The sequence below is a fragment of the Petaurus breviceps genome, unplaced genomic scaffold (genome assembly GCF_028583685.1).
Source record: "Petaurus breviceps papuanus isolate PSGF00001 unplaced genomic scaffold, PetGlider_PUasm1.0 90734, whole genome shotgun sequence".
NCBI classification, from domain to species: Eukaryota; Metazoa; Chordata; class Mammalia; order Diprotodontia; family Petauridae; genus Petaurus; species Petaurus breviceps.
In genome coordinates, this window is record NW_027187327.1 from 926,836 (window position 1) to 941,863 (window position 15,028).

A 15,028-nucleotide genomic window follows, 5' to 3' on the forward strand; every position below is an offset into this window, starting at 1 on the left:
AAATTCTAGATTTCTTTCTAAAATATGGTATATTGGTATACTAGTGTGCCTTCTTTCCACAAAATCTCCAACACTGATCATTCCTATCTTTTGTTATCTGCCATTTTGTTAATTGTGAAGTAAAGCCTCAAGGTCATTTTAATTTGCATTTCTCTTATTAATAATTTGGATCATTTTTTCATATTCTTGTTAATAGTTTATAATTTTCTTGAGAACTCTTCCTATCCTTTGACCTATTGAAGAATGGTTTTTGTCTTAGATATTTCAGTTTGTTGCTTAAATATTTTGGATATCAAACTTATAATAGTTGATACAAAGATTTTTTTCCCAATTGACTACTTCCCATATCCTTGATATGTTAATTTTGTTTGTGCAAAAGCTTTTCAATTTCATGTAATAAAACTTAAGCATTTTATCTTTTGTAGTTATCTCTATCCATTATTTAGCTAAGAATTCCACTTTTACTCATGATGAAAGATACATGATCAGTTTCTTTTATAACTTTTTTATGGTTATATGATCTTTTGTTTTTTTTGGAGGGCAATTGGGGTTAAATAACTTGCCCAAGGTCACATGGCTAGTTTTTGTGTTAAGTGTCTGAGGCCGGATTTGAACTCAGGTCCTCCTGACTCCAGGGCTGGTACTCTGCTGACGGTGCCACCTAGCCTCCCCATGGTTATATGATATTTAAAATCCAGGTCACATCCATTTTGAATTTACTGTGGAATATAGTGTAAGATACTGATTGGCCTGAGTCTGATTTCTGCCAGACTGCTTCCCAGTTTTTCCAGTAGCTTATAAGAGAATTCTGTCCTATATAATTTATGGCTGTGAGTTTGTCAAATACTGGGTTATTGAGTTTAATTATTTCTGATTCTTCTTCCTTATTCTGTTCCACTCACATACTTAACTGTTTTTAAATTAGTACCAACTATTGTTGATGATTGTTGAGTCAGCACCAGAATTTTTTAAGTGAATAAATGAATGAACTTTATTAAGGACACACTGTATGCCAGGTACCATGCCATGGAATAAAAATTAATGATTACCACACTGAAGAATTCTGAGTTATTTTACATTCATTTAGAGAACAAATGTCCAACTATTTTCTTTTAGTTTAAAAAGTAATGTGCATTGTATTATATACTGAGGTGGATTTTTATTTATTTTATGTCAGTTCCAAGTAGATTTCTCCAGGCTACTTGGAAAACCACAAATTAACATTATCCATGTTGTAGTCTATTTTTATTTATTTTGCTAACTATTTCCAATTATATTTTAATCTGAGTAGAGCAGCATTGGGAACACTGAGCTTGATACCTCTCTTTTTTTTTTCTTACAAATTGATATTTAAGATTTAACAACTTTTTTTTAAAAAAGATGAAACTATTCTTTCAAGATATTCTTCCATATTATGTATCATTGTAGAATTTCTCATTTTTCTATATCTAGTTTTTTTCTCTAAGTGAAAATTCTAGTGCCACTTTTGCTAGGGAATAGAGCTCTGTTTAATTTTTGTGTGGTTACAGAGACCTATAAATGTTCTTCCATAAAGTTCCTTTGGCTGCTAAGATGGAAAATAGTGGTAGCCCAAGAGTTAGGAAAGTAAAGTATCAGTGAGAATGCTTTCATGATTGATGAAAGAAAAATTGAACTAATTTAACATTTATTTTCTAAATCAAGACAATAGTTGTTACTAAGTACCTGCCATGTGTCAGACCCTGTGCTAAATGCTGGGATTACAAAGAAAGGCAAAAATACTCCCTACTGTCAAAGGGCTCACAATCTAATGGAGAAGACAACATGCAAACATATATGTGTGTGTGGGTGTACTACACATATATGTGTATATACACAATAAATTGAAGAAAGGCCCTAGGATGAAGGGAAATCAAGAAAATCTTCTTACAGAAGGTGAGATTTTTAGCTGAGGTGTGAAAGCTAAAAGAAGTGAGGAGACAGGAGGAGAGAAAGGATTCTAAACCTGAGGGACAGCCAGTGAAAATGTTCAGAGTTAGCAGATAGAGAATCTTGTGTGAGAACAGCAAGATCAACATTACTGGATTGTAGAGTGCATGCTGAGGAGAACCACAATAATGTATTGAATTAAGAGGATGACATGGTTAGACCTGTCCTTTAGGAAGATCACTTTGACAGCTAAGTTCAGGAGTACCTTTAAAGTGGGGAGATTAAGGTAGTTTATAGATAGCCCTTGCAGACCACTAGTGAGATTTGAGGCATTTTGTGAGTGTTAGCAAACATGTGTTATATTCTCGAGATTACTTAGAGTAGTTCTGTATAAAAGTAGAGAGCAATATCATCATTGACCACAAATCTCCAAAATACTGTTAGGAGAAATTTGGCAATAGAGTGCTTTTATGCACACAGCTCTGAAGTTTTTGTACTCCATGGAAATGAGATACTTGTCTTGGAAATTCAGCAGCTTTACTGGCAGTGATATGTGCCAAAAGGGTGGGGAAACTACTGGCACTTATTCCTGGTTAACTAAAGATACAGTATACTTTACACCCCACTTATCTTTTTTCTGCCAAAAGAAACCTCCAGTTTGTTGTTTTTGTTTGTATTTTTTTGTCTGTGGAGATCTAAGGATAACATAAAAGTAAAGTTAGGTTCTTTGATGGAGGCAGATAAAATTTGTATCAGATGTATTTTAAGAGGTCTTATCCCCCCCCCCCCCCCCCCCCCCAGTATTCATTGGGATAATGTTCTGAATTTTCCTTGGAGTAGTTTTTAGTTTGTTTTTTAAATACAAAGGATTTAAAGCATGGACAAACAGTAATTTCACATTGTTTATTAATTAGGATACCCAGATTTCACAGTAGAAAAAGAAATGCAGAGAAAAACATTACGTGTTCAAAAATAAAATTTCCTGATTCACAGGCTGGCAGCAGTTGCTCCCTTCTGTTAGTAGCAAAGAAAAAGGTAGTTGAAATGGGTAGCAAGAGTAAGGGCCATTGGTATTTAAAGGAACAGATTGGAAATATATAATCTATTATTTGCCTATAATTTTGGAGGTCACACTTAGGTTGCGGCGGCTGGAGCTGGCACACATGCTTCTGTCTGTGATCCAGTTGTCAGACTTGACTTTTTGGCCACTCTTCCTTCTTTTTAGGGTAAGAACTTTTTTTTTTAATTTAACCGATAGGACATCTGTTGCCTACTTATTCCTGAATTTGCTCCTGTACTCTTCAGCTCATTAATCGAAAATCAGAATAGATTAGAGATCTTAGGTGAGAAATAATTTTTTAAGGTTTTTTTGAACTCTAGAAAAAAAGACTTGAAAAATGGGACAAAGAAATCCTTCTTAGTTGCATGTCAGCCTACATTTTACGTATTAGGGTACATTGTTCTCTTTTTTCATTAATCATTATGCCTGCACTTAAACAATGCCTCATCAGTCTAAAACAAGTCACTGAACCTTTTTTTCCACGTGCTGCTTCAAAAATAATATTATCTACATAGACTCCTCAAAGTGCTTAATGTCTTATCTATCAATAATACTGCCTACCTACCACTGTTGTTTTGGGAATAAAACAAGATAATATATGTAAAATACTTTATAAAACTTCAAACTTTGGATAACTGTGAGTTATTATCTAAATTCATAGTTTCAGAACTATTCATCGCTGTCCCACACTACTTAAGAAAGACGACAGTTTAAGAATACTTTAAAGAACCAACCACATTTTTGTTTCAGTTGACAAATCTAGTTCTAAACCTTTCAGACAAATCAATTCTTCACTATTTAAACACTGAATTTTCATAGATTCCTTTCTCTGTGTTTAGGATAGCCTATTTCTTACTTCTTACTATGGAACTGTTTATTTTTCCTTCAAAGACCTCATGAAATATCCCATATATTCTTTAAAGGCTCTCTTTATTAAATGAAGTGAGATGTGACTTGACAGTTGATCACAGATTGACTCTATGGACTTAAATGACAATGTAGTCAAGACAAGCAAAGCTCATTATCATTTTCATTATTTTTCTTATGTTTACATCTTTTATATTACGTGGGAGTGTGGTTTGGTGATTGTTGAAATTAGGTGAAAATTCATGCCTCACTTTCACTTAATCATAAAATTAATCAAAGGGGAATTGATACTTCAGAGGGCTTCTTTTGTAAAGTTTTCTAAGAAATTTATGGGTTTAACCTTAGTCCACAACTTAGTACACTTAGTCCATGGCTGTTTTTTTCAAAGTATGAATATCATATTTTGGGGATTTATTTGGTTAACATTTATAAAATATCCTTTACTTAGAAAACTTGTTATATTTTCTAAAGAAAAATTCTAGTAAAAAAAAAAAAACAGCTGAAATCATTATCATAGAACACATTCTGCATTTGTAGTCTCTCTCTCTTTTTTTTGTCTGTATGAAGTGTCCCTAAAATCTTAGTGCCTCTTTAAGTGTAAAACTGCACTAAGACTTTAGGGACATTCTGTATAGCAAAGATCCTAGGAAAGGAGACAATAAGGTACATAGTACTAAGAAATTCAGAGAGTAGAGAAGGTGAATCCTAAGTTGTACAGAGTATCAGTCCACCACATGTGCAGAACAGTAAAGAATTTCCTTAGTTTAGGTCTGAGGAAATGAGAGGGTAAACTGGTTGTAATCGGTTCCTTTCATCACTTCAGATTTTCCTATAAATACATGGTCACTTTTCTTTCAGGCAGAATAAGTTAGTTTTTTTTTTTTGTTTAAATACTGTTTGTGAACTCAAAACCTTTCATGTCCTAGTTGATAAAATGAAGTACTTGTTAGAGAAATAGAAGTTGATTTTTTTTTGTATTTGATAAATGCTGACAACTACGATAAAACTATGTAGAACTCTTAGTGATTCATTTTTTTAAAGTAGAGTTTTCTAAATTATAACTGTTTCTGATGAAAACATTTATAAATTCTCTATTTGACTTCTTACACAGAATATACTGAATATAAGTTGATTCTTGATGACTTAGTCATCATTGTAAAACCCACTTCAGCATGGCATATTGATGCTTTAAAAAACTATTGAAGACAATATTACCAAACTCAATTTAAAATTTTAAGCTATACCACACTATCAAAAGGGTACTTTATAGAACTTGATAAGAAATGTATTTTGAGGAATAAAAAAGGATATAAGAGGAAATATAAATATATATTATATGCATATACATGTAACATATATATGCATATATGTAATCTGTTTACATTTCATCATTGTGGTGAAATAACTTACCAACAGTCTTTAACTCTTCTTGCTTGTCTCCATTTGTTCCTGCCTTTAGTCATAAAAACCTTTTTTTTTTCCATTCTTCCAAAGACAGAGAAAAAGACTGGAAATTCCAAAGACTGGAATATTGAATTCAGGCTTACTGGAGGTTTTGCTGAAAGCTTTCTCATTTCTTTAGTTTTTCTTTACATTTGATCTTCTAATCCTTTTATATCCCTAAATATTATGTCTAGCTCTCTTTTTTTCTTCATTTCTTTGTGACCCCAGTGCTTAGCGCAGTACCTAGAACATCATAGGTGTTTAATAAACGCTTAATGACTCACTGACTTTTTAGAAGTTAGGATATTCCTTTGAATTCATTATTTAATACAAGATCACTGAATCACTTTTTAAAAACATATAACTATGAAATGTCAATATGAATATGATTGTTTAGATTCTACATTTTTTTGAAACATATTCCCCTGTGTTTTCACAGAAGTAGTTTTTAAAAATAATTCAACATGTTTGTGTTCCTTCTTTTATAGGACATCTTCTCTCAATTCAACTTCATCCAAGTCATTCTGGGATCTCTTACTAGAAGAAAAAAAATCTGTTACAAATCACACTCCAAGAAATGTCAAAAAAGTTTGCTTTAAAGGAATTGAAGATTCTCAAGCTTTAAAATCTGTAAGGTAATAGAATAATAATTTGCATTTTCCATCCAGGAATTTTTTTTTTATGTTCTGCAGTGTTTTGAGGAGCTTTCACATCTTTGTATTTTGAAAATGTTATATTTAGGATTAAGATGAGCCAATTCTTCTAGAAATGAACATTTTCATGCTGATTTTTAAGAAAATTCTCTCTGAAAACAATTCTTGAGTGTTTTCTTTTTTCCCCTTTCATTCTCACTGTTCAATTTTGTCTCCAGACATTTCATGTGTGAAGTTTTAAAGAACAAATACATGTAAAAGGATAACATCTCTATAGTCAAAAGTAACTTTGTTAGGCAAGCTTTCTCATAATAAAATATAATAGAATACAGCTTTGTTCTTACATGTTAGTAATATTTATAATAAATAGAAGATATTTTAATAATCCAGTCTTAGTCATATTTGCTACATTTCAAACTAGAAGACAACTTAGGTAACATCTATTCTGACATACAGATGAGAAAACTGAGTCATGAAGAATCTCAGAAGTGACTAGTTTTCAAAGTGCAGCTACTTAGTTAATACAAACTTGTTGAAGGCTGGTTTTTATTAGTTGTCTAAGTAAATGGAATATTTTAATATTTGTCTGCCAAATTATACCTTCCAAAAATCATAGTTGAACAAACATAATGTAAAGTCTTCCATTTGGCTTATAAAATGTAGGTCCACCATACCTTTCCAGCCTTTTTATGCATTACTCCCTCTCACCTACTTTAAGCTAGCCTTCTTGCTTTTTCTCACCCAGGAGACTGCATCTCCCATCTTTGTGCTTTTGCACAGGTTGTCTGCCATGCCTCAAAGGAACTTCATCCTTATCTTTCTTAGAACTTCCAGTTTCGTTAAAGCATGCTTAACTGCTACTTCCTACATGGGGTCTCTCTTGATCTCTCTAGTTGTTAGTGTCTTCCCCCATAAATTTCTTGAATTTATTTTGTATGTATTTTCATGTGTATGTTGTATATGTTATCTCCTCAGTGCTTTTGAGGGATGGAGACTATTTCATTTTTGTCTTTCTATCCCTAGTGCCTGGTGCATAGACTCTTAATAAATGATTATTGATTAGATTCACTAAGATGTCTTAAGCCATAATTTTTATCTATTTTTGAAATTTGAGGTGCCCTCAAATGAATGTTTTGCTGTGCATAGCTAATAGTATGGCCATTTCATGCTATGGAGAAATGTATTTTTAAAACAGTGATTTGAAATATTGAGAATTCTTGAGCTTGTTAATAAAAAGTGCGCATTTATTTGGATTCGAGATCTAGGAACCTTAGAGGCTATCTAAAATCTTTATGAATGAGGAAATTGAGGCCCAGAAAAGTCAGATTACTTTGATTGAGGTTATGTGGGTGGCAGAGGTGGGATTTGAATTCATGTTTACTATATCCCTAGCAGCTGGAAGGACCTCCATAACTCATAAAATCTACTTATAACACCATAACTCTATTTTACTTTTTTGTTTTTTTTGAAGATTTCTGGGGAAGTAAAATTTTCCTTTCTCTGTAGTATATTATTAATATTGTACAAATTACACAGAATATTTTCTTACCTACCACCTAAATCTTAAAATGGAGAGAACTCTTAGAGTTATAAATGAATATAATAACCATTACTGGTCATGGTACAATCAAATAAATACTTGAGTATCTGCTCTGTGAATGGTGCACTTACTTTAGTTTCCTTTTCTTTAGGTAAAAAACAAAACAAAAAACATAATGCTTTTAATTCTTTGAGATTTTAAAAATTTAAGTCTAATTTCTTTTGGATCTCCCCACCTCCCCCATCCTTCCTCATGCTTTACCACAAGTCTCTCATATCTATCAGATCGCATTTGAAATCTGAACAGTCTTGTTTGGTGCCGTCCAGCACAAGAAAGAAATGGTTTCTCTGTATTACATTGCTTATACCCCCCAAAATTGATGCTTTTAAATGTTGGAATCGCATTGCTGATAAAATAAACTTTTATAATGGATTTTAATATAGTGACTAATTGGATTTCTCAGAACAGATTCTAATGTTGCATATAAATTACTGTTTAAGTTTTACCTTGGCTCAAACTTTTATATTGTTTTAAATATTAACCCTGGAAGTTTTCTTAATTGGATTTTCTTAATTTTGATGTTAATTTTTTTTTAACTTTTGCTTTTAAAAGACTAAAACTTTCAGGAGATTATCTGCAGTTGAGGCAATTATTTTTGTTAATATTAGATCCTAAACATAATGATTCATATTACTTCAGTGTTTTAAAAGACTCAAGATTTAATAAATGTTGATTTCAAGCTTTTTGCCTACATAGTTTCCAGGGTTTCCATAGTTGGAAAAAAAATTCTTTGAGTGGACAGCCTTTTTGCAGTGAACTTCTCTGCCTTTAGCTAAGCTAGTTGTTGGACTACAATTTGTTTTGGGGCCTGCCATTCAAAGGTTTTTCAGTTTGATGGAACTTGCTCCTACAAAAGTAGAGTTTGCACTCTACTTGTTTAATCTTTAAAACACTGGGAGGGGGTGGCCAGGTGGTGCAGTGAGTAGAGTGCCGGCCTTGGAGTCAGAAGGACCTGAGTTCGGCCTCAGACACTTAACACACACCCAAAAAACCTAGCCGTGTGACTTTGGGCAAGTTACTTAATCCCAATTGCCCTACAAAAAGTAAAAAAAAAAACCAAACCAAACGAAACACTGGGACCCTTCTAAAGTACAAGGTGTCATAGCAGTTTAAGGGAAGGCTAATATAAATTGTTACCTGATTGTTAGTTGAAAGTGCATTTAAAATGTTATTTAATTATAGATTGAGGCACGTTAATATTCATGCATAAATTTTAGATGATTAAAAAGACTTTATAATATGACAGGTTTGTAGTATATGAAAATCTTGGAAAATTTCTTGTGATTTCATTAAGTTTGTGTTATTTGTCCCTTCCAAATTTAGCTGAAGATATGTCAACTGACCAATTGTGATTTGTAGTAGTACACATCCTGTGGGTTAAATTGTGGTTGCTACTATCGATTTTTTAGGTAATTATTATTGGTTTGGTAACATTCTGGTATCCCTTTGAGAGTGACAGACCAGGCAGTGGTCCCATGTTGTAGGAAAGTGACCTAAACTTATTTTATTAAAAAAAAAAAACCCTAAAATTTTAGTTGACTCTGTTCAGTGGGTCCAGAATGTGGTCTAGCTACATACATGCGTGTGCATGTGTGTGTGTGTGTTTGTACACTACATTATTAGAAATATGGCATGCAGAGCAAGGGAAATGGCAGTCTCTTCTGCTTCTGTACTGGTTAGATCACTTCTGGGGTACTGAATCAGTTTTGATTCTCTATATGTTAGGGACATAGACAAACTGGAGCTTTACTTAAAAGTAAATAGGATGGGAAGCCATCCTATTTAAACCATACTGAATTAAGAATTGGGACAGCTAAGTGGTACAGTGGATAGAGTGCCAGGCCTGGAGTCAGGAAGACTTCTCTTCGTTATTTCAAATCTGGCCTCAGACATTTATAGCTGTGTGACCCTGGGCAAACCACTATATCCCCTTTTTGCCTTCGTTTCCTCATTTGTAAAATGAGCTGGAGAAGGAAATGGCAAACCATTTCAGTATCTTTGCCAAGAAAACCCCAAATGGGTCACAAAGAGTTGGACACAACTGAATAAGAACAACATATTGAGAATAGAATACTATGGAAACCATACTATATAGAAAACTTAGGAAACACGAACAAAACCAGATGAAAGAGCATGAAAGGACGGTGATCCCAGTCAATGGAGGACATACCAAATTGCTGAAATAAAAGTAGCCTTATGAATAATTCCTTCACTTTTAAAGACTTGTGATTTCATCAGGGTGGGTGCTTTCTCTATTAGTACAGTCTATAATCCGTCTATCTCAGAATTAGTAGATGGTTTAAAAAAAGTTACCTGATAGTCATGAATTTTTCTGAACTAAGGTTGGTCCTCAAAAAACAGACACACAGTGCATTACTGTACTTGTACTTGAAAATATTTTCATCTGGGAGTAACTGGGTGGTACAGTGGATGGCCAGGATTTAGGAAGACTGAAGTTCAAATCCAGTCTCAGACACTCAACTGGCTATATCATTGGGCATGTAACTTAACTTCTGTCTGCTTCAGTTCCTTATCTGCAAAAGGATGATAATATCCCAAGATTGTTGTGAGTAGCAAATGAAGTCAATTATGTAGAAAGCTTTGCAAACCTTAAAGTGCTATATAAATACTAGCAGTTAATATTATTAGCATCATCATTATTAGAGGACTTGCCATAGCTTTCATTTCTCCGGTTATTATCTTGGAAGCAGTTGGTACAGAAGAAAAAGCGTTATATTTGGTGGCAGAAGATTCTTTACCACTTAGTACCTTTGTGATCATAAACAAGTCATTTAATTTTGGGGGGCCTTAATTTTCTCATCTGTAAAATAAAGAAGTTGGGCCAAATGATCTCCAAAGTGTCTTCCAGTCCTAAATGATCTCCAAAGTGTTTTCCAGTCCTATATCTATGATGCTAAGAACTTAGTGTCATCTTCATGACATGATGAGACAATGAAACAGAAATGTAGTGCATTACTATGCATGTGAATAGTGTTGACAATCATAAACTTTTTTTTTTTGCTGATACTGTTCAGTGCTTTAAGAGTAACCATTTTCTGTAGGGTCTTCAGTAATATATTTATATTTATAGAGATATGAATGTATGTATGCTCTTTTGTTGATTTTCTCACTCAAATTTCATTGAGAAGTCAGGTTTGTATAGTATAAAGCATACCTCACTGGTAGTTGTCATAGCTCTGCCACTACATAACTTTATATAAGAGACACGTCATTTCATATGAATACTTTGGGCCTCAGTTTCTTTATGAAATGAAAAGGTGATATTACATAATCTTCTAACTCTATAGATCTTTGGCTCTCTGGAGCTCATTTTAGTTATATGTTCCCTTTCTCATTGACTTAGAATTTCTGTGATGTATTTGTCAGTATTCAGTGCCAGATTATTTTTATAACTGCTTTTGGTATTCGTTTTGTAGATATTCAACACGAAGTAATCCGGGACCCGAAGGTGACCATACTTCAGATTTGCCACTGCTAGAGAGTCCAAAGTAAGATTGAATTAACTGGTTCTAACTGCTTTTTAGATCCTCCAAATCTGGGATGCTAACTAACCATAACAAAGAGATTTTAATAGGAGAGGATAAAAAAGGCGATTGTGTGTCTTGAGGAATACTGTCTTGTTTGGTGATTTCTCTTAAATTCCTGTTCCTGGCTGATACCCTTATATTCCATTCCTGTTTAGTCATGAATAGAATGATAGTTGCCACTTGGTCCTCTTTTTCCTGTCTATTACCTCATCACTTTTAAAGCTGTTAAGAAAAATTCTATGCCAACTTGTTTATTTTATGAAAATAGCTAAAAAATATTAGTATTAATAAAGCACTGCTAAAGAGTAGTATATAACATGAGGCTAGGGATTAGACCTATTTGCTTTACAAACCTTAGTTGTTTTTCAGTTGTGTCTGATTCTTCATAACCCTATTAGGATTTTTCTTGGCAAAAATACTGGAGTAGTTTGTCATTTCCTTCTTTAGCTTATCTTACAGATGAGGAACTGAGGTAAACAGGGTTAAGTGACTTTTCCAGGGTCACATAGCTAGTAAGTGTCTGAGGCCAGATTTGAACTCACAAAGATGAATCTTCCTGACTTCAGGCCCAGTACTCTATCCATTGCACCACCTAGCTGCCCTGCAAACCTTAGAATGCTATGTAAATACTAGCTGCTATTGTTATTATCATTATCATTATTAGGACCTGTGATTTCATTGGTATTGGGAATTGCTGGATGTGGAAACTCCCTCTTCCAGGTTATGTTATTAGCATCTTTGTAGCTAAGAGTCTTAGAGTTCTCAAATGCACTGAGAGGTTAAGTGAATTCCCCAGGGTCACACAGCCAGTATGTGTCAGGTAGAGGACTTGAATTCAGGTGTCTCTGGTTTTAAGACCTGTATCAAATTGCCTGTCCCTGAAGAACATATTTTATGACTTTGCTTTGAATGATAAATGAAAATTCACAACAGTTTTTCTCTTGCAGTCCTTGGCTGTCCTCATCACTGACCACCCCTCCTGTGAACACACCTGTCACTTTTGCAGCTATTGTGGAAGAAGAACTGCAGCAGGAGGCAGCTCTTAACAGGATTCGAGAGAAACCATTGGCCCTGATCCAGGTAAGGGAACATCTCAGGGCTTACCATTAACTCTTTTTTTTTTCTTTTTTGGAGGGGGGAAGGCAGGGCAGTTGAGATTAAGTGACTTGCCCAAGGTCACACAGCTAGTAAGTGTTAAGTGTCTGAGGCCGTATTTGAACTCAGGTACTTCTGACTCTAGGACTGGTGCTCTATTCACTGTGCCACCTAACTGCCCCTTAGCATTAACTCTTTAGGAAATTATTTTGTAGACAGAATCAATCCTTCAGATCAGTCAGCCAGATTAAAAGTGGTTAAAAATACATAAGAACAAAACTAACTGGTCCCTTAGTGTAAATATTAATGGGAGGGCATTTGGGATATATAACTTAGCACTTTAAATTGTGAGGAGGTTTTTTTTTCCTTTTTTCTAATGAAAGCACTTTAAACTTAATTCACCAAATGATTATTATCAGGTAATGTGCAGAAAAGAGACAAGCTAGATACAAGTGGTCCTCAAGATACAGTCTTTTAAAGTTTGTCAGTTTTAGCACTCCATATTTTTTTTAAGTGACTATTACAGAGTTAGCAATAGTTATCTCTCTACTTGACCTCTACAGTTTTTAACTCGAGTTTAATTTTTTCCTCTTTAGGTTGAGGAACGTGCAATACAAGACTTGTTGATCCACTATGAGGCATATGGCAACCCTGATGAGTTTGTCATTGTTGAAAGGGCCCCTCAGGGTCCTGTTGCTGTACCTATGTGGAACAAGCATGGATACTAATCTATTACAGATTAGTTATGCATTCTTCATACTCTTAATCTTTATAGTAGAAAATAGGCTGAGGGAAAGAATACTCATAACATCAATAATTCATTCTGGAATAAGAGAAGAGTTTAATTTTTCCATAGCAGTGATTTTAAGTATAATGTGTAATCAAAAGGAGATTTCAGAATTGTATTTTTAGCAATTTTAAAAAACAGATGGTAAACGGTTAACCATGTTAAGTTTAAGTAGAATTTTTAATTTTAAGTCAGATTTGCAAGTAAGGGGAAGGATAAGTAATGAAAATGTTAAAAAGTGGCACATTATAAGAGATATGTTCTGTTTGAGAATTTGTGATTATTAGTTTAGAAAAATTTGCCAAATGTTTCTTGATATGCTTATTTTTACCACAAAATTGATATGTTTGAAATAGGGACCCTAACCATCACTTTCTCAATCTACTACTAATGCCCAGAGTTTGATGATAGCCACTTATTGGGGTATATTAAGTAATGAATCTGAAGTTTTGGATATTAATGCTTCACCATAGCACCTGTTTTCCTTTAGAATGTTCTAGGTTCCTCTGAAGTAGCTTATTCTTCACTGTTATTTCAACCTTTGAACACAGTGGAAAGGAAGAAGGAAAAATACTGTCTCGCATAGCTGAAGTTAATTACAGTTCCCTAGTGCAGTTGGGAGCCCCACTGCCTTTTAAGCCTTTTTGAAGTCTGATTGAGAGGTTATCAGTTTCTCTATGTGTTAAAAATTTTGAGAATGAATGTTTAATTATGGATGTATAAGATGACTAGTTTGGAAGAGGCTTGATAAATGACTTTGCATATTGTGTATACAAACTTTTCTGTGCCTGGTTCATCTGAACAAATTTATATTAAAAAAAAGTTTGTTAGCCTTACAGTAGACTGTTTTCTTTGTCTGCATTTGAATAGGTTTAATTTTAAAATTTTTGCCATCTTGGTCAAGATTCTAGGCAAAGTAAAAAGGAAAGAACTACAGAAATCATGCATCTGTGGAAAAGTAGACTAAGTGAACTTTATTAGAATTGTTTGGGAAAGAAATGTAGCTACAATTCACTAATTTCTTGTTCTGCTATACCAAAAAAAAAAAAAAGCCTACCCTCAAACACACAGAAACACAGTAAATATGTAAAGCAGAAGTTCAATAAAAAGTTAAATCTTGATTCTCACCAATGTGTTGAATATTTTTATTAAGTTTGTTATCTTGGAAATACTAAGTATATTTATAAATTGGTATCTACCATGCATTAAGAATAAGGATAGCTCTTCAGATGGTTACCTATTCAAAGTATCATTTCTTATGTTTATAGGTAAGTTATAAAGAATAAAATGAATTCTATTTCCTCTTACTAGAATTTATACTAGTAAGATATATACTTGAAACATAAAAAATAAGAATATATAGTTAGTGTGAATACAAGTTTGTTTATCATATGGTAGAACCAGTAGTCCCTAAAAGGAGTCCCTAAAAGCCCGAGAAAGTTAGCCTGAACACAAATAAAAGGAAGTAATATTTTTGTCAAGAAACAGCTTAAACAAGTACAGAAGAAGGTAAGCAAATTTTTTCTTTCCTGTGTGAAAAGGTTGGAAATTGTGTTACCATATATGCCAGTGTGAATGAGCATTGTCAGCATTTCTATTACAAAACTTCTTAAGTCCTGACAGATGAACAGATAAAGGAGGACAAGTTTAAGTTAAAAAACTCCCCCAGAAGAAGCCACAACATGGGCATTGAAGATGGGCAGTTTTCTGTACGGAGTCTGGGGTAGGGGTGAGGAAGACACTGCCACAAAAAAACTAGTTCATCTTATGAAGAATACTGTGAACATTAAGAGCATATTTAGCTTGTGTGCCATGCCTGGTTGCTACTTGTGTTGAGAAATGAAAATTTTCCGTCTAGCTAAAGGAAATCAAACGAACTTAAGAAATGTTTATATCCTCTTATTAGAGAGTCCTTATTCAGCTTGGAATAACAATTATACAGTTTATGAGAAACAATATGGTGTAGCAGATAGGAAGCCAGCATTTTGAGTCAGGAAAATCTAGATTTGAATCCCACCTCTGAGACATACTAATTGTATGACCTAGAGGAAATCACTGGGGCCGCTC

The 15,028-nt window shown here is 33.7% G+C and overlaps 1 protein-coding gene across 1 annotated transcript in view; it reads left to right on the top strand.

Moving 5' to 3' along the window:
- IBTK (inhibitor of Bruton tyrosine kinase) overlaps positions 1 to 14,088 on the top strand; it is an 86,949-nt gene extending 72,861 nt beyond the window's left edge. The window contains exons 27-30 of the mRNA XM_069066951.1: positions 5,767 to 5,913; positions 10,969 to 11,040; positions 12,027 to 12,159; positions 12,771 to 14,088. Of these exons, the coding sequence (XP_068923052.1) occupies positions 5,767 to 5,913; positions 10,969 to 11,040; positions 12,027 to 12,159; positions 12,771 to 12,902 (484 nt within the window). The 3' untranslated portion in view covers positions 12,903 to 14,088. The remainder of the gene's footprint in view (positions 1 to 5,766; positions 5,914 to 10,968; positions 11,041 to 12,026; positions 12,160 to 12,770) is intronic.
- The last annotated feature ends 940 nt before the right edge of the window (positions 14,089 to 15,028 follow it).